At 49.7% G+C, this 18,833-nt stretch overlaps 2 protein-coding genes across 2 annotated transcripts in view; both read left to right on the forward strand.

The window, feature by feature from the left end:
• Positions 1–838: 838 nt before the first annotated feature.
• On the forward strand, positions 839–8,354 carry C8H2orf72 (chromosome 8 C2orf72 homolog). Its single transcript, XM_051626852.1, has 3 exons — positions 839–1,392; positions 4,473–4,589; positions 5,813–8,354. Exons 1-3 carry the CDS (start codon positions 855–857, stop codon positions 5,902–5,904), a joined length of 747 nt encoding a protein of 248 aa, XP_051482812.1. The 5' UTR covers positions 839–854; the 3' UTR covers positions 5,905–8,354.
• Positions 8,355–9,885: 1,531 nt separating this feature from the next.
• PSMD1 (proteasome 26S subunit, non-ATPase 1) overlaps positions 9,886–18,833 on the forward strand; it is a 72,268-nt gene continuing 63,320 nt past the window's right edge. The window contains exons 1-8 of the mRNA XM_051626793.1: positions 9,886–10,026; positions 12,276–12,319; positions 13,345–13,418; positions 13,642–13,811; positions 14,608–14,813; positions 16,116–16,259; positions 17,088–17,314; positions 18,730–18,790. Coding sequence (XP_051482753.1) covers positions 10,011–10,026; positions 12,276–12,319; positions 13,345–13,418; positions 13,642–13,811; positions 14,608–14,813; positions 16,116–16,259; positions 17,088–17,314; positions 18,730–18,790 — 942 coding nt within the window. The 5' untranslated portion in view covers positions 9,886–10,010. The remainder of the gene's footprint in view (positions 10,027–12,275; positions 12,320–13,344; positions 13,419–13,641; positions 13,812–14,607; positions 14,814–16,115; positions 16,260–17,087; positions 17,315–18,729; positions 18,791–18,833) is intronic.

The raw sequence follows: 18,833 nt of genomic DNA on the forward strand, positions 1-18,833 counted from the left end.
GTCTGTCACCGTGGGGCGCTGCCGATGCTGGTGGGGCTGTGGCTATGGACAGAGTTGTGCATGGAGGGGATGGATGTGGTGTTTGCACAAGGGAAGCCAAAGGGCACTGGCTTGGGAAGGGACTCCGAGGTGCAGTGTGTGGAGTGGGGGCTGCAGCTCAGCTGTGTGCTTATGCACGGACTGGGGAACTCACCAGTGGGGTGGGTATGGCCTTCGAGGGGATAATTGTTTCCCAAGGTGGAATTGTTTCCCAAACGTGGCTATAGCCTGTCCAGGCTGCACAGCAGCCTAGTGCTTTCTCGGGCACATGATGCCACGGAGGCCACTTCATGGCTGCCCTGGGGTATGGCACGTTACACCCTGGGGAGCACCTTATATCCTTGGGGGTGCAAGATCAGCTGCTCCTCTATCGCAGCCTCGTGTGTGCCCCGCTGTGCAGTCACCGCAGCCTCTGCCCATTCCTCTCTCGGCTTCTTAGCCCCTCCACAGCGCGTGTTTTTTACCTGAATGTTATCACCTCCGCACTGGAAACGGGGGCAGCCTCGCAGGAGGCTTGTGCAAGGGCTCTGGAGCTGGTTATGTGGCAGACTGGGGGCACCCGGGTCCCCTCGAGTGCCCTCCCTGCTGCACACCCCCAGCAGCGGGCAGGGGCTGTTCACCAGAGGGATTTGGGGATGGGGGCTGAAGGCGATGCCGGCCGCTTTTCACGGGGCAGGGGTCGGTGTCCTTTACCCCTCGCGGCTCCGGGGCCGGGGCTCGGGGAGCTGCTCGGCTCGGGGGCCGGAGCCGGTGCCCGGGGGCGGGGCCCGGGGCGGGGCCGGGCACGGTGCACGGAGGCGCCGGTAGCGGCGGGGATGGCGGCGGGGGAGCTGCGGGAGCTGCGGGCGCTGGTGGAGCTGGCGGGCGGGCGGCGGGCAGTGCTGCTGGTGGCCGAGGTGGTGGAGGGAGCCCCGGTGGCGACTACGTTGGCCGCCTTCGCCCGCGACCTCCTGGGCGACGAGACGCCGCCGGGTGCGGCGGCGGGGCCCGGGTCAGGGTGCGGGTCCCGGCGGCGGGCCAGCAGCGGGCGGCGGGCGCTGGCAGCGCGGCTGGTGCTGGTGCTGTGCGGCGGGGGCGCGGCGCGGGACCGCGGGGCCCGGGCCCGCCTGCGGGAGGTGGTGCGGGACGTGCGCGGCCGCCTGCCCCGCGCACCGCCGCCCGCCGCGGTGGGCGTCCTGCTGCCCGGCGGGGACGCGGGGGACGCGGCGGTGCTGGACGCCGCGCTGCGCCGGCACTTCCCGGCGCCCGGCACGGTGCAGGCGGCCCGGTACAGCCCCGGCAGCCCCGCCGCCCTGCAGCGCTGCCGCGCCGCCGCCAGCCGAGCCCTGCGGGCAGCCCTGCAGCACCCCCCAGGTACCGGGGACGGGGGGACCGGCCGGGGGACGGTCGGGGGGCCGGGCTGCTCCCTCCCTCAGGGGTTCGGGGGCTTTAGCGTGGGATTTGCCGTCTTTTCCTGTGGGGTCTTCCCCTCCTCGGTGGGGGCTCTGCCATCAGAATGTGATCTGAGCACTCCTGATGGGAACTTTCTCCCACCCCAATGGGATCTGAGCACTCTTGATGAGATCTCCCCTCCACCTCAATGGGATCTTGCTTTTCCCAATGGGATCTCACCAATCCTGATGGAGTGTCCCTCCCACCCAATCCGATCTGGCTTCTCCAACGGGATCTCTTTCATGCTGGTGGGATCAGAGCCTTCCCAATAGGATATGCCTCTTTCTGGTGGTATTCCCAGTCATGGCATCTGAGGAAGACAAACTTGCCATCAGGTTGGAAAGCACTAGAGCAGCTCATGGATAGCAGGGATGTGGCGTGGTTGCCATCCATCCTCACGGATGTGTGATCTTGGGGATGCAGGATGGGGGCTCAGCCCTTGCTGTAGGGTGAGGCAGGAAGACACTTGTGCTGCCTCTGCATAATGAGTAAGAACAGCAAGCGTCTGGGCTTAAAGCCACGCGTCTGTTGCTGGCCAGTGTAAGCAACGTGAGGATGGTGGGATGAAAGCTGGGTGTCAAACAGGCCTTGAGGAGCAGCACTTGCCTTGGGACAAAAGGCAAGTCCTGTTTGTGTCTCAGTACAGGGTAATGAGCAGCTGAGCAGGCTCTTTAATCTTCAGCACTGCTTTTTTTTTTTACTGTTTCCCTTTCCTCCTCTCTTACTTCATTTTTTCCCCACTTTTCCCTTGCTCCCCGTAATGTCCAGGGGCTCTGGAGTTTTGCTTTCTCTCTGCCTTTACCCCAAAGGATCCTGGTACTTGCCTGCAGCACCTCATTGACAGGATACTCTGGAATCCCTGGGACATGGGTATGGTTGCTGCAGCTCAGGTTGTTCTTCCCATCAGCTCATCCCAGAATCCTGGAACTGAACTTTGAGATGGCCAGGACCCACTGCAAGTTGTCTCTGAAAACCCATTGTACTGTGGCACACACAATCCCCTTTCTAGCTTCTTTCCTTTCCCATGCTTTTGTCTTCCTCACATTACTCTTGCTGCAAGAATTTCTGGTGTGCTACCAGATGCAGGCGAGCCCTTCAGTTCTGGTCACAGCAGCTGGGTGGGACAGAGCTGAAGAGGCAGGAAACATCCCTGCCTATGTGACCTTTTCCTGCCTCTGCACACTGCTGGCATTTGGCTCAGTCCATGTAACTTTGTGGCTTGCTTTTGTGGCTTTGTCCCTTGTGCAGATGGGGAAACAGCATAGCAACCAGCAGTGGAGAAAGAGGAGCAGCGGGAGCTGGAGTGGGTGTTGCAGCCTGTTTGTGTGTGTTTTATAAGTGTGGTGGGCAGGAGGACTCAGCATGTTGCTTTAATTCACCTCTGATGTGCTGCCTGCTGCTCTTAGTCATATAAGTGTCACAGGAGCTGTACGTGGGATGAGGAGACTCATCAGTGGCAGTGTCCAGCCTGAAGCAGGGGCAGCTTCTTTCCGTGCCTCTGTGAGGACTAACTTCCAAAATCTACACGTGGCCAGAGGGATTCCAGGCACAGCTGTGCCTCTGTGGAGGTGGGGACCTGGCAGTGCCAGGCACCAGCTTCGTTGCAGCCTGGTCTCCTTCACCCTGTGGCTTTCTCTGCAAGCAAAGCACAGGGGGAATAATATCATTAATGTAACATGAGGGAGGGCTGTGGGAAAGATGGGCATGGGGTTGCAGAGCACCCTGCAGAGCAGGTTCTAGGGATGCCACTGCAAAGATGTCCTCTGCTGGGCTGAACTTGTCTTATTTTCCCCCTTGAGTTTGAAAGGGGCTTGTGCTAAGCTAATAAAAGATGCTCTTGCATCTGGAGGACGATGCTGGGCAGTGTACAGAGTGTAAGGCTCTGTGTACGTGTGCTTGTGCCCTTTTTATTTCAGCCCAGCTTCAAAGCTCTTCCCCTTCTGCACATATGGCTGCTCAGTGATGCACATGACAGTTCCTCTGGAGCTGCAGCCCACCCTGTGCTGGGAAGGTCCTGGACAGCATTATTTGCATGGTGAAGCTGGGAGAGGAATCACAGTGGGGTTCCTGCATCTCTTGGGTTGTGTTCCTGCATCTCTTGGGTCTAAGCAGGAACATCTGGGCTCCTATCCTGCCTCAGTGGTGTCCAGAGTCCCCACGCACTGCGGGGAGGGAACAAGTTTATGGCTGGAGGTTTTGGTTTATTGACTGGCAGGAAACACAGCCACTGTGTACCCTTTAGTGTTGCAACAGTTTGATAAGCTGAAGGACGCTGGAGTGGTTTATCATTTGTTATCTGATTAGGAGGTGAAAGGCTGGACAATCTTTCAATGGAGATGCTGAACTGCTGCTGTTGGAGACCACATAAAATATGCTGGTGTAGTGTTTTACAACCTGCTGCAGTGTTTTACTATAATGGCTTGGAAGGCTGTAGTAACATGCTGTGATCTTCATGGTCCTCCTGAATAAATAGTGTACATCAGTGGAGGCCACGTGCTCTGTGTTACACAAGCAGTTAGAGCTGTAGTTTTCAGTGTGCTGCAAGTCTGTGTGTCCAGCAGGGCTCCTTGGGAGGGAGGAATTGCTTAATAGAGTGGGGAGCAGTAAATAAGTTGATGTGGTAGAAGCTGTGTGATAATACCAAAGAAAAACTTCCTTCTGCAAGGGTGTCCTAACTGTGTCAGTCCCCAGCCTTGCCACGTGTGCAGGCTGAGCTCCTGCCAGGTTTCTTGCTCGCTCTGGGCTGCCACATCCAAGATGGTTTTGGCAGCAAGGTGGCAAAGTGGAAACTGACTCGAGGGACAAATTTCCAAGGCAGCTTAGAGTTTTCAACTTGAAAGAAGGATTGTCAGGAGCTGCTCTGTGCTTTCCAGGGGTGGGCTCCGTGGAGTGGACCTGGAGTTGGGAGTTGGGCTCTTGGAGAGGAAATGTTGTGCGTTGGCAGTGGGGAGCTGGGGCAGCAGCTACTGCCAGTCTGAACTCATCTTCTCTGGTTTATCCAGAAGATGGGAAAGACAGGGAGAGGTGGAGGCTCCCATCCTTCCTGAGGTGCATTTCTTGGAGCCAGAGTAGCTGGAGAAAAGGTCATGAAGCAAAAGCTGCAAACAATGTTAATGAAGGTAAGCTCCTTCTCTTGTACTCCTGCTGTGTCTGTCAGAGATTCCTCACCTACTCCATGGTGGTCTTGGTGCCCAAACCCCTTGGCTGGTGGCCTCTTTAAGCTATTTCCAACTCATCAGCTGATGTCTCTTCCCTGGCTGTGGCTTGGCCGGAACTTGAAGACAACCAGCACACATCTGATTGCTGTGCTGCTGCCTCCCTATTTTCTCTCACTTGTCTAAATTAAACCCTGCTGGATCTGGTGCCCAGCTACACTCCTGGAGCTCTGCTGGACTCAGCTGTGCTTTGCCAGAGTTTCTGGCAGCAGAACTACTGTTTGTCTAAACAATTAATTGGAAGCATCACTCTGCATTTACATGATGTTTTCTGCAAACACAACTGGAATCCCAAACCACTTGCATTTGGGGTTGTCAGGGAAGAGGAAGAGGGCACTCAGCCCTGGGCTCCCTGATTTTCAAAGAAATTGTTCAAATATCAAATAGCCTAGTGTCCAGCCTTTGCTGCACCATTGGCACTTCTGCTTGCCTTTCCCAGCAGTGATTTTGTTTTGCAGAGACCCCCCTGCAGGAGGCTACAAGGTGTGTGATGTGGACATTCAGATTGCCCTATGGAGCACGTCGAGGAGAGGAAGGTCCCTCACTGTGAATAGAATAGAATAGAATAGAATAGAATAGAATAGAATAGAATAGAATAGAAATGGAACTTTTTCAGTTGGAAGTGACCTACAATGATCATCTATTCCAACTGCCTTGACCAGTTCAGGGCTGACCAAAAGTTAAAGCATGTTGTTAAGGGCATTGTCCAAAAGCCTCTTAAACACCTAAAATGCTTAAAAAGCATAAGGCTTGGAGAAAACTACTGAAATACCCGATTTGGGCAACTTTGAGACATGTCTTCTAGGATCAGAACGTTGAAGTGCCTGATCTTGCAGTCAGTGCCAGGCAGGTGACTCCTTGTTGCCATGCAGCTTGTTCTGAGATTGCTGAGGCTGGGGAGCCAGGCCCTGTGCTCCTGTGCTCACAGATCATCCCTCTTTGTTGAAGCAACGTTGAGTTTGTAAAACAAAATGAAAATTGGTTATGAAAAAGATCAGCTGTGAATATGTATAATTTGCTTAATTTGCTTCATCCCGTACTTCCTTTTTAAGTTGTTTTAAGTTCTGTTTTGCATGAAGAATGGTCTCCCATTCATATGTCCCTTAACCTTCCTCTGCTCTTCTCAGATGACCTGCAGGACCCTGAGGAAGAAGTGGCTCTGACCAGCCTGTCTCCCAATGGAAACTGTGAAGTGGCTGCTGGAGACATGGGCACCTAGAGCTGCTGGGCACCCAGCACAGTCTATGTCCTGGCTCTGCCCCGTGGATTTGGAGAGGTGGGAGGAGGAGCTGGTGTGTGCCCACTCACCCTCTGCTCTGAGGACCCGCCTCTCTGGGGAGAAGCTGCTCACCTTAACTCACCAGGGTCTTCTGTAGCTTCCAAGAACCCCTTTGGGGATGTATCTCACATCCTGGGTGAGGAATTTGGGTGTGAAATACAGCCACCTGCTTGGAGAAAGAGGAACACTTTCTAATTCTGACCAAAGGTCCCTGCCGAGATGGCTGAGGTTGGCCTTCCTGACAAAGACATTCTGTGCCTTGTGCCTTGTTTTCCTGCTTTGCTGCTGCTGTGAAGTTCCCACCCTCGTTCTGATCAGGCAAAAAGAAAAAAAAAAAAAGAGGCCAATAACATGGTGGCCTGGAGACTGCAGTGGGACTGAATATGAGGTCTTGGATCTACCAGCTACTGAAAAGGCTTTAATGTAACTGTGTAACATGAAGAAATGCAGCAACAGCCCAGAAGGGTAGCAATAATAATGCAAAAGAGACTGATAGTAATGGCAGGTGGAGCAGGATCCTCTGGCTTGTGCTGGTGCTCACAAACTGACTGATGGACTGCCTGGGCTAGAGAGGGTGGCAGATGGTATTACAGGCTGATGCTAAGGTGGGGTTATGGGAAAGGCTGATCTCACCTGGGATATCTCCACAGTCATGTGGTGGCAGGTCTCGGAGGTGGCCTGCAGCACAACAAGATGTGGCAGCTTCATAAAGACATCTAAAAATATTAAAATAATCTATTTAAGTAGTTCCAAAGGGCTGCCTGTAGCCTGTGGGGCGACGCGCTTCATTACAAATCCTTAGTTTACAGGGAATATTATGGTAGGAACACCTTTTTTATTTTTACTTTAATGCAACAAAAAGCAGGTCTGGTTTTATTTTTAGGACAAGCTGGATTTTGTTTGGGACTGGCTGTCCTTTTTGGGGTTTGAGGCCAGAAAACTCAGCCCATGATATCGTGTCTACCTCTTCTCTGGGTTAGCTGCTGAGCTGTGGCAGCACATCCTCTGTGCGTGTCTGTCCTTTCTGTCACACAGATGAAGTGTCTGCAGTCCTGCTGGCTCTGGCCAGAATTGTCTCTCAGCAATGTGCCTTCAGCATTTCTCTAGCTCTTACCTGGAGCAGGTGATGGTTTGTTTTTTTTTATCAAGCTCTGCTCATGATCATCAACATTTTTCAACAAACTATTTTTCTGTGCCTCAGCTTCCCCAACAGTAGGATGTGGAGAGCAGCACCTACCTGTCTTGCTGGAGTAACGAGGGTAACCCTAGAGCAGAGCTCAGCAGCTCTTGGTTTTGGAGTGGGTCCTTTTTGGCTGGCAGAGCCCCTGACTGCGTATGGGACATGCTGGTGTGCTCAAGTAGGAGAGATGGGGAGCGTTTCCAGGTGTGCTCAGCAAGTCTCTGTGTTACCACACTGCTTGTTTGAATGAGTTGGGACAGTCAGGCTTGGTCTGTGCAGGAAAGCTCTGCCTGGAACGCAGCCGCAAGGTGCTGTTGCTGCTCCACAGGAAGGCAGGACGGAGGGGGCAGGTGGGTCCCTCTGAGCTTGGGGAAGCACACGTCCCATCTCTTCTCAGCAGAAACACTTCCCTGTGGGAGTGTGGGCTGGGCAGAGAAAACCTCGGAGGCAGGTGACACTGGCAGAGGGTGCTGCTCTGCAGAGAGGGCAGCCAGCCCCTCCTTCCAGCCGGCAGGTTCCCCGTAGGGCTTCTTTGCTTATGCCTAGGTGGAAAATGCCAATGGAACCAAGCGACTCAGCAAAGTCACCTGCAGTGGATGGCTGTATTTGTGACCCTGGGCTTCGGCCCTGAGCAGCAAGTGCACCTTAGCAGGACGAAGGTGTCCTCCTGCTCTGTCCCTGGCAAGAGTATGTAGGTCTGCTGTGCCTGGAGTCCCTCTGATGGCCTCCCAGCAGAGCCCAGCTCCCTGGGCAGTTATGTACTTTCCCAACAAAGCCCTTGGTTAGGAGAGTCCTGTGGGACTTGACAGGTGAATCTTTATTTTCTTGCTGCTTGCCCTTTGCTGTCTATGATTTATCAGTGAAGAGGTGGCCCAAGTGAACAGATTCTCAGTTATCTTAGCACTATAAATCAAATGGATTTATTTACTGGTAATTTTAAAGTAAATTATGCAAGTTTACCCTTGCAGTGAGACTTTTGTGGAAGCAGATGAACTGCCTGGGGTTTAGGAGGTGTGAGTGGGAATGCATTTGACAAAAAAGGTACTGTTTTTCTTTGACTGAAGAGTAAAAAATGACTTCCCCCCTCCCTTCACTCTTTGGACATGCAGAGGTGCAGGAGATAGTTCTACATGTTTAATTGACTTAAGAATTTAAGGGCTCTGTTCTCTCACATGCTTGCTGTAAAGAATAAAGATGTTTAATTTCTGAATTGGAACGTGCTTCGGTTTGGTTTTTGTTTGTCATGGTGTTACCCTGAAAGTAGCATTATGCCTGGTTTAACTGATGTTTCCCTTGGTTTAAATAAAAGGTACAGTGGGAGGGAAGGGAGGTGACCCCGGTGTAGGGTAAGCAGATGATCAGAACTGCTCTGTGAGTGGCTCGGGCAGGCTGCTCTGGGAGCAGGGGGGAAGGCTGGAGACCCCAGTTATGTCAGCTCCATGGGCTGTTAGCTTGTGTTGGGCTAACTCACTGAGGCTGTTAGGTTCCCTCAATTAATCCAAGCCTTTCTAAAAGTATATTTTTCCTGTTTAGTAGAAAGAGGTAGAAACCGGTGCCGCTGAAGTCCGGGCACTTTCACCTCTTGTCGTGCAGCACCGTTGCTGCCCAACTGGGCTTTCCTGGGTGTAGAACCACCAGCTGGGATCCCCCACCTGCCGTGCGGGAGCCAAACCAATGTCCTCAGCGACCAGGGTCCCGCACAACGGAGGCACCTCCAGGTACACACGGGTGTGCGGGAGATCTGGCACCGCCCTGCGCCCACCAACAAGGTGTTCGGGCAAGAGGCTTCGGCGAGGGGCTGCCGGATCCCCACCCGCACGCGTGCCCCGCTCCCCGAGGCAGGACGGGGCTGGGCGGGGCGTCCCGGCGCGGCGGCGAATCCACGGGGTAAAATCCCCGGTCCCCGCGATGCCGCGGGAATGCCGCGGGAATGCCGCGGGAATGCCGCCCTGCTGCGGCCCGGCAGAGCCGGCAGCCGAGAGTCTGGGGGGGGGGCCGCCCGTGGGGACCCCCCCCGCCACCTCCGTGCAGCGGGGAGGCCGCTCCCAGGCTGAGCAGCAGCCCTGGGGCCGGTGCGGGGCCCGTGGGGTGTGCGGGGTGTGCGGGTGTGAGGGTGTGCGGGGTGTGAGGGTGTGCGGGGTGTGAGGGTGTGAGGGTGTGCGGGTGTGAGGGTGTGCGGGGTGTGAGGGTGTGAGGGTGTGCGGGTATGAGGGTGTGCGGGGTGTGAGGGTGTGCGGGGTGTGCGGGTATGAGGGTGTGCAGGTGTGAGGGTGTGCAGGGTGTGCGGGTATGAGGGTGTGCAGGTGTGAGGGTGTGAGGGTGTGCGGGGTGTGCGGGTATGAGGGTGTGCAGGTGTGAGGGTGTGCAGGGTGTGCGGGTATGAGGGTGTGCAGGGTGTGAGGGTGTGGGGGGTGTGAGGGGTGTGCGGGTATGTGGGTGTGCGGGGTGTGAGGGTGTGCGGGGTGTGAGGGTATGAGGGTGTGTGGGTATGAGGGTGTGCGGGTGTGCGGGGTGTGAGGGGTGTGCGGGTATGAGGGTGTGCGGGTGTGCAGGTATGAGGGTGTGCGGGGTGCGCGGGTCTCCAGGATGTGCCGGGAACCTCCGGTGGGTCCCGCGAGGACCCGGCCGGCAGAGCCGTCCAGCTCCCGCCTGGCTGGTTTTTCTTCCGGCGCCCCGCGCAGGCGATCGCCACGGGCACCTTCCCCGGGAGGCGCGGGGCCCTGCCGGAAGAGGGCCTGGGCGGCACTTCCGGGCCGGGCGGCGGCGGGGCGGCAGCGAGCGGCGCGGACCCCGGGCAGCGGCAGCACCAGCCCCGCACCTGGGCCGGACAGGGCCCCACCTCCCTGCGGGCCGGGCGGGCGGCACCATGATCACCTCGGCCGGTGAGGGAGCGGCGCGGGGCAGCGCTGCCCGCTGGGGTTTCGCTGAGTCAGGGCCGTGACTGGGCACCGCCGCAGGCCGCGGGGCCGCCGCGCTCCGCCGAGCCGCCCGGCTTGGGGGCCTCCCCCGGCCCTGCTCACTCCTCGCCGGTCGCCGCCGTGCGCACTGGTGGGAGCGGGAGGCCTCCCCGGTGCCCCGCGGGTCACCACAACCGGTACCCTGAGCCGGAGCCGCGGGAGCTGCCCCGTGGCCGATGTCCCGGGGCGGCCTCCCGCCCTCCCCCGGCTGCCGCGGCCGGTGCTTCATGAGGGCCCGGGGGGGGCTTTGCGGATCCCCGGCGGGTACCGGGGTGGTCCTGCCCCGCGGCTGGGGCTGAAGGGCTTCACTTGTTTAACGTGAGCAGGGCCTGGATGTATAAAGCAGGGAGTGAGGCAGGGGGAAGAGACAGGCGTGGAACTTCGGAGGGGGCTGGAAATGCAAACGCTTTGGAGAGGAAAATCCAGCCTCAAGAGTCCAGGCTAACGACCTGTGTGAGGAATTAAATGTTAAACACTGTTCCTGGATCTACTGAGAGCTTCATAGTGTGAGAAAATATGAGAAATATTTTTAGAAGTACTGAGGCCAGAAATTAATGTGTGACTGGTTGTGGCTTTGCGAGAAACATGGTTTGCTGGTGCCTCTGCTTGAGTCCTTTGCTTTAAGTTTAAGTCTTATTTGAATCGAGGAGTAAGAATTAATTTCAAAGGGTTTTTTTAGAAGTAGAAATGAAATGTTGAATAGGAGTGAAATTGCTTCCTCTTGATAGGTCAGGTAAATGCAGAAGCTTATTTAATTTAGTTAGTTTGATGGTGGTTTTTGTTTTTCTTAATTAAAGTGATACATTTGGAATAGAGTTGCAGCAAACAGCAGGAAGGAGCTATGGAGTGGGCTCAGAACCTGCCTAGCCTAAGGGCCATCAGTGCTCCTTCACTTGGTGTTACTGACTGACTTGTCTCTAGTCTGGTTTTAAAAAATCTCTGATAATGGTGGTTCTACGGCCTTGTTAGGCAAAGTGAGTAACAGTGTTACTGTCAGAAGACCTTTGTTGTCATCAAACCTTAATAATTGAAGCTTCAAATAAAGCTTGGTCTTGCAGTTCATGTCTGACACACAGATCAGATATGTGGCTTTGGGCAGCCTGGTCTAGTGGAAGGTGTCCCTGCTCATGGCAGGGTGGTGGGAATGAGATGATCTTTAAGGTCCCTTCCAACCCAAACCATTCTGTGGCTTGTTCCTGTTGCTCAGTTCTGAACCCCTGGTTTGCTCTTAACTGTTAAAATGTGGTGCCCTGCAGAGGGAAGGATTGACTCATACACCTGCCTGGAAACACTCTCACATCTCAATGTGAGATTGGAGTTCTCTGCCTCTCACTGCAGCCATGTGATATTATTGATCATGTTTCATCTCAACCCACTCTACTATTCAGATTCCTTTCTATATTTGTACATTTGAGTTCTGACCTGCACACTCTCCTTTTAAATTTGTCAAGATCTTTTGAAAACTTAGGTCTGCCCTCCAGTAGCCTTGCTGCCCTTTCCAGTTTGAGATCTTATTTAGATTTAAAACAGTTACCAATCTGTACAACAACTGAAAGACTAAAAGCTGTCAATTTTGTTGGACTTTGATCAGATCCTATTCCAACCCTCTCAGTTGTATCCTTGCAGTCTGACACTGAAATGACCTACAAGCATTCTTCAGATTGAACTTCCCAAATAACCATCAACCTCTCTGTCAGTTAAACAATAATTCTGTAGCTGTTATTTGTACAAGTGTTCTGGGACAGTGTCAGGATTCTTGCTAAAGCTGTGAGGCAGCACATCTTGTAGCCATGAGGCCTGCTTCCCTGGTATGAAAAAACTTTGGGTGTTTTGACATGATCTTTCTGCTCCTCAGGAAAGTGGGAAGTGACTTGCTAGAAATCAGTCAGCAAACTACTGATGGAGCTGGAAGTAATCCCATGTTCTCTAAGTTCCTGCATAATGTGTTTCCCTCTAAGAAGGATCATCTTTTATAAACACTCAGTTTCAGTTATAAATTCTGAACTATTTTATATCATGTTTAATACAAACTTGGATCTGATCTATACATTTTAATGCTAAAGATTTAAAACCAGCATTCCAGAGACAGGCTTCTTTCCTGTTCTGTTGGTTTTGAACTAAATAGCACTTTGAAACAGAGGGAGTCCAAAACTGACTATGATCTTGTTTTGCAGCTGGAATTATCTCTCTTCTGGATGAAGAAGAGCCACAGCTCAAGGTAAATTCTTATATCTGGAAGCCAACAACAGCAAATGCATTACTTTGAGAACTTGATATCAGAAATTAGTGGATCTCAATATTTAATGGTTAGACAGAAACAGATGGGCCTCAAAATTCTGTCTAGTCTGAAAGCTGAAAGGAAGTGTCTAAATAACATGATAATATGGCAAACTGCCTTGTTGTGAACATGGATCAGGCTGAAGCTTCACATGCAAAGATCTCTACTCACCAAAGCTCCCAGCTCTCTGCTGACAATAGGGCTTTGTTACTTGAAAGTTTTCTGGAGACTGCATTTTGACTGCATAAGATTCAAAGCTGAAGAGCATCTCCAATTTTTAGTATAATTTAAGCAATGTAAAACAAAGTAACAATTACTGTTTTCTCTTGGAAGTATATCATCATAGTAGTGGGAAAAGAAAACAACAACAGAGATGTTGTAGTCCACAGAGTGTATGAATCCATAGGACAGCCGGTTAATTGGAAGAGTTAACATGGCCGCTTTAAAGAAGGGGGGGTGCATCTTGTAATGTTGGTAATCACCTAGAGGTTTTGCTTGGAAGCAGAGGCAGGTGCTGATAGAGCCCAACAAGCCCTGCATTTGCTCTGAACTGATGACAGGTGGGCTGATCCTAGTCTGGATATTGTTCATCTGCTGAAGTACTGCTTCCAAAGAAATAGAGCTGGCTGGCATAGACCACAGACAGAGTTCTGTGTGATACACAAAGTTTGCCACAAAGACTTCTAAAGCTTTATATTTTAAGGAATTTCACCTATCAGACATTTTAGCCAGTCATTTATCCCAGAGGGATGGGAAGAGGAATATGAGGGTTGTCTTACCTGTTAATTGAACAGCCCTTTATTTGCAAAGGACTTGCAATGCTGGCAAAGATCTTTTAGAGTAGAATTTGCTGTTGAAATGGGTCAGTGTTTGTGATATCAGTCTTAGGTTATACTTCATTTTTACTGGGGAAAGGTAACAAATGCAATTTTTAATGTAATATAACTTTGTATTATTTTTTGTAGGAGTTTGCTCTTCACAAGTTGAATGCTGTTGTCAATGACTTCTGGGCAGAAATCTCTGAGTCAGTGGACAAAATGTAAGAAGAGACATTACTTCAGTGTGCTGCTTAAAAAGAACATGAGATATGAAGTGGATGTAGTTCTGGTTGCTTGGTACTGGCTAGTACAGTGTCTAGCTCTGTGCTTTCTGGAAAGCACTAACATAAATGGATATGGGGTTGGAGCTCTGGTCCCAGCTGTCGAGTGGCTCAAAGAGAACTGAGCGCATGAAGCTGATGCTCTTCTCTCTCTCCTTTGCAGTGAAGTTCTCTATGAAGATGAGGGCTTTCGGAGCCGGCAGTTTGCTGCTTTAGTTGCTTCTAAGGTTTTTTACCACCTGGGGGCTTTTGAGGAGTCACTGAACTATGCCCTGGGAGCAGGTGACCTCTTCAATGTCAACGACAACTCGGAGTATGTGGAGACGATCATTGGTAAGCAGCTATTGCTTCAAAAGAAAAGCTCTTTAGATACTTTTCTCCATATTTGTCTTGCACCTCTTGAATTAACTTAAACTGACACTGCAGCTGTTTTTACCCAGTTTATTTTTGCTTTGTTTCCCCTGCTTTGGCACTTCTGTAATAGAACTGACTTAGGAGTTCTGGCAGTTTTTCCTATTCTTGACTATGATTCCATTGCAAGTTCCTAGTAGCAAAATTGTTTTGGTTTTTTATTGTCCTTTTTCTCATTTGTGTTCTAATGTTATTGCTGATGGCAGCATAACTTTGGAAATAATCAGCTAATAAGTGTAGCTGCAAACCTGACTGAGTGGTACAATTTTTTTTAGCCACCCTTAACAAGATAGCAAGTCAGATGTAGAATGCAGGTATGATTTGAATGTCTTTTTAAATAAAGTCTAGTCTGCTGGTATCAGTTGCTCTGTACAGGACATGATGGACCAGAGCTGGCTTTCAGTCTCCCCAGCTAGTGCTTGCAGTGGAGCTAGGAAGTCTGCTGTTGCTTCATTTATTTAAAATATTGTGCCATTTAAACAAAGATTGTGTCCTAAAAATGTCTGGTTAGTTTCAGCACTAAAATCAGAGTTGGTTAGGAGAGAATATAAGTGTCTTCCACTAGGATCTCTGTATGACTACACAAATAGTTCTTGTGCCTCACCTTTGTGTAGTTTCCCATGTGCTGTATTTGCTGGTCTCTTCACCTGTAAAACACTGCCTGCAGACCTCCAGGAAACTGACTTTTCCCCCCTGTGTTTATTCAATGTCTTTTCAGCAAAATGTATCGACCACTACACCAAGCAGTGCGTGGAGAATGCAGAGCTGCCAGAAGGAGAGAAGAAGCCTGTTGATGAAAGGCTAGAAGGGATAGTGAACAAAATGTTCCAGCGCTGCTTGGATGACCACAAGTACAAGCAGGCCATTGGCATTGCTCTGGAGACACGCAGGCTGGATGTCTTTGAGAAAACCATCCTGGAGTCAGTAAGTGCAAGAGGCAGGAGGTGCACAGAGCCCAGCTCTCCTAGGTGTGAATCCGGAGGTGCAGTGGAAGATCCATGTTGCTGTGGAACTTGCCCTGTTTTGTATGAAGAAAATAAATGATGAAACTCTGGGGGTATTTGGTTCAACATGTTAATGAAAGGCAGGGCCACTCAGAGCTGTCAAGTGTAGCTAGATCTCTAGTTTTAACAAATCCCTGAGCTCAGATTTGCTGGGAGAATATTCCCAGGAGGCCTGGCTGTGTGTCCTCCTCTTCGGGTATTCCCTGTCAGCTACTAGCAGAGGTATGATACTGGACTAGGTAGACCTTGGGTCTGGCATAATGTAAGAACAGCTCCTCTCTCTTGTGGTCCCTGTCATCTGCTGTAATTCCCTGTGAGAAGGGATCCTTAGGACCGGGTAAGTGATTTATTTGTGGCACTTCAATAACCAAAAAATGCAGTAGTTGGATGAGCTGCTCTAATTTTCAGTAAGTGGCTGTGTGCAGCCTTAACCTGCCCTGACTGCAAGGCAGTTCAGTCTGGTCTTAATGCCTCTCACTGAGGGCTTCAGGTAGGTCATGCTACCTAGTAATGGCAGTGAGAGCAGCATGCCTGTAGTCATTTGCAGCAGCTCAGCACTTGTGTGTAACCTTGTTGTGCTGCAGCCTCTCAATCATATTCCAGAGCACACGGTTTAAATCCTTTACATTTTATCACTTTTCAGGTTACAGCTTTCCTGTATTTTTTTATGTCTCCTATTTGTGTAGATAGGATTGATAATCACAAGGCATTCATCTTGCTTTCTCTGTTCTGTTTGATGTCCTGGGTATTTACTAGCTTTATTGCCTGTTATAAATCCCTCATTTCAAGTTACAGTCTGAAATCCAGTAACCAAATCTGTTTCTCAGCCTCTAGCAAGAAATAAATGTTGAAGATCTTTTCTTGATGCATGGTTTCTTTTGCTGGCATTTTATGTTAGTGCAGAAAATTTCACTGCATCCAAGAAAGATTTCTCAAACATGAAGGGTGAAGAAGGGGAAATAGCAATTGAAATTTTAAATGAATCTTTTGCATGTTTTACCTACAGTATTAAACTGATCTTGGACATTTTGATAGTGCTTTTTCTTTACAGTATGAGCCACGTGCATATAAGCTTTTCTGAAAATGGGAAAGGAAATTGAAGGTTTATTTGTGCATGTCTTGCTCTGCTTTTTAAAATGGAAAGGAGGTAGCTTTATTTTAACTTCTAAATCCTGCTTGTCAGTCCAAACTCAGACTTGATATCCCTGATATTTAATTGCAGAATGATGTTCCTGGGATGCTGGCCTACAGCTTGAAGCTTTGTATGTCTCTGATGCAGAACAAACAGTTCCGTAATAAAGTCTTGAGAGTCTTAGTTAAAATCTACATGAATCTGGAGAAACCAGACTTCATCAACGTGTGCCAGGTAAACCTCTCGGAGTGCTGCTGAAAGATCAATCCAAAGTTCATCCTCTTTAAATGTGTTTGACTTGACAGCTGCCTGATCTGTGTTTTTTTCTGAAGTTAAATAACTTCCTGGTTGTGTACTTCAAATATTTGTGAACGTGAACTTGAAAAACAGATGCAAATATTGCAGGTTTGTTAAATCGATTTATAGATGAAGAAACATATTCAAGGGCAGTTTTGGGATGTATACAACTCTGACAGAATATTTCAAGCCTTTGTAGGGAGTATCAGGTGGAAGGTTCATGGCTTGGAAGTTTATTTGTTCCTCAAAAGAACATTTGCCGTGCTTTAGGTTTTGGTAAGCCATTGTCTGAAAGCTTTTAGACACAGTGAGTTGTTCAGGTGTTCTCAGGCCTTTGCCAGTCTTGGTATGGCATGTGCATGTGACTCGGGAGTGTTATGCCTGTTCCATTTTAGCTGACATCCCTATAGAATGGCTGATGCTTCTTTAACATGGTTTTGAAATTTCTGTTTTTAGCGGAGCAACACTGTCAGTTTCCAAAGATGTAGCTGCAGAAATAGGAATGCTTGAATGGTGTGTCTTGACTTTGTTTGGACTTGTCTTGGACTGTTTTTTAAATTGATGTATGAAAACTCTTCAAAGATTTCTATTATCTCCTATAAGAGAGAGAATTTTTGTTTCTTTGAAGGGTTGTTCTGTGGAAGCAGCAGATCAGGAAATGGGGAGATGGAGTGTGGCCTTGGGTAGTGTTGCTTTTTCATTCTGAAATACATGATGTCTTCTCCTAACATCTTTTTTTTCTGTTCTTCCCTTCCTCCTGCTCAGTGCCTGATTTTCCTGGATGACCCACAGGCTGTGAGTGACATTTTGGAAAAGCTGGTGAAGGAAGATAACCTTCTCATGGCCTACCAGATTTGCTTTGATCTGTATGAAAGTGCTAGCCAGCAGTTCTTGTCTTCTGTGATCCAGAACCTCCGCACGGTTGGCACTCCCATTGCTTCTGTGCCTGGATCCACCAACACTGGCACCGTCCCTGGATCGGAGAAGGACAGGTGGGGAGCTTGGCTTGAGAAAGAGGCATTGTTGTTTGGTTGCAGTTGTGCTCTGATGGAACCCCTTAGTTTAAGTCAGGGTAATAAAAAAACCAACAGTTTGCTCAGGGCAAAATTTTATATTGCCAGAATCTGCTGTTTGAAACAACTCATGTTCCTTTGCAGTTGAGGTGACCGTGGTGGAGTTACCGTGACTCACCTAATGAGCAGTACTTCATTAAGCCATAGTCGGAGTTGCTCAGGAGCACCCTGATGTTGTGTGGTCTTTGCAGCAACTGGTAAAGGCTAAGGAAGGGGAGAGTTCAAGCAAGAAGCCCATAGCAGCTTTGTGCAAGCTTGGTTTCACATCACAGCTCATGAGGTGCTACCTGCTTGTAGGAAGAGTGAGCTCAGTTGATGCTGAAGTGTTATAGACCCTTTTGTATTTGTAGTTAAAAAGAGCTAGTTCAAATCTAGTATGAATTTTGTCCTAATATTCCAAACTTGTTCAGTGATCAACATGACTGGATCTTAGCTGCAGGAAGCCTCTGTTAAGAAAATCAAAGTTGTTATTAACCATTTCATCATCTTTACTTTTTTCTTTTGATAGTTTACAGATAATTGACATAGGTAGTTTTGCTGTAAACCTCAGTTTTTAGAGAATCTACACATTCAGACTAAGGTTGCTGCCCAGCTCAGGGGAAGCATGGAAGAAGTTTGTACTCCAGCTACTCTTTCATCACCAGAGTTGTCATGTCTGTACACAACCTGATCCCTGCACCATCTTTAACAGTATGTGGTGGAGAATGCTGCCTGCATCAAGACTGTTTAAATATAAGGGTTTATGCAGGTGGGAGGAACTAGCTCTGAATGCTTCTGAATCAGCACTGTGGGCACAGCAAGCATTCTCCTCTCTTCTTTTTAATGAAATAAAATGAAAGGCACAAATAAAGTTATAATTCAGGCTGTGAAGCACTAGGACAAGGTGCTAACAGAAACTTACAGCTTTTGTTCCCATTTCAACACTAGCATCTATCCTAATAGTGATGATCTGAAGGCTTTTGGGTGAGGATATAATTATCCTATTATAACTATACCTAGTTGTTGACCTTGTTTTCTCACCTGTCTCTGCCTTTTCGTTCCCTACAAGCATCTGTTGTGTGTTTTGTTTTTTTTTAAATCTCATCTAGATGGAATAAAGGATGAGGTTTTCCAGGCCTTTGTCTTCAAGTTCCCTGAAATTGATCTGGGGAGGAGTTTGCTTCTCAGCAGTGACCTCTGGATAGTCAGCCCTTGTTCTGTCAAAAGTTCTCTGTCCAGTCAGCATTTCCAAGTCCCAGGCTACTCTTTCAAGACCATGTTAGCCATAATTACAGTGTTTAGCTAGTTACAAGTGATGAACTGGGTTGCATTTTTTCATTTTTATTTTATTTCAGTGATGCTATGGAAGCAGAAGAGAAACCAGGAAGCATTTGTGCAGGGAAGTCTGCAGAAATCGTGAGTGCCATTTCCGAAATATGCCTTGCTTAGCTTTTCTTAC

The sequence above is a fragment of the Apus apus genome, chromosome 8 (genome assembly GCF_020740795.1).
Source record: "Apus apus isolate bApuApu2 chromosome 8, bApuApu2.pri.cur, whole genome shotgun sequence".
NCBI classification, from domain to species: domain Eukaryota; kingdom Metazoa; phylum Chordata; class Aves; order Apodiformes; family Apodidae; genus Apus; species Apus apus.

What these genes read in the sequence shown, in the direction of transcription:
- C8H2orf72 (XM_051626852.1), top strand. Translation starts at nt 855, where the DNA reads ATGGCGGCGGGGGAGCTGCGGGAGCTGCGGGCGCTGGTGGAGCTGGCG. An exon ending in AGCCCTGCAGCACCCCCCAG is followed by an intron (nt 1,393 to 4,472) that starts GTACCGGGGACG and finishes TGGTTTATCCAG; the next exon opens with AAGATGGGAAAGACAGGGAG. An exon ending in TGCAAACAATGTTAATGAAG is followed by an intron (nt 4,590 to 5,812) that starts GTAAGCTCCTTC and finishes TGCTCTTCTCAG; the next exon opens with ATGACCTGCAGGACCCTGAG.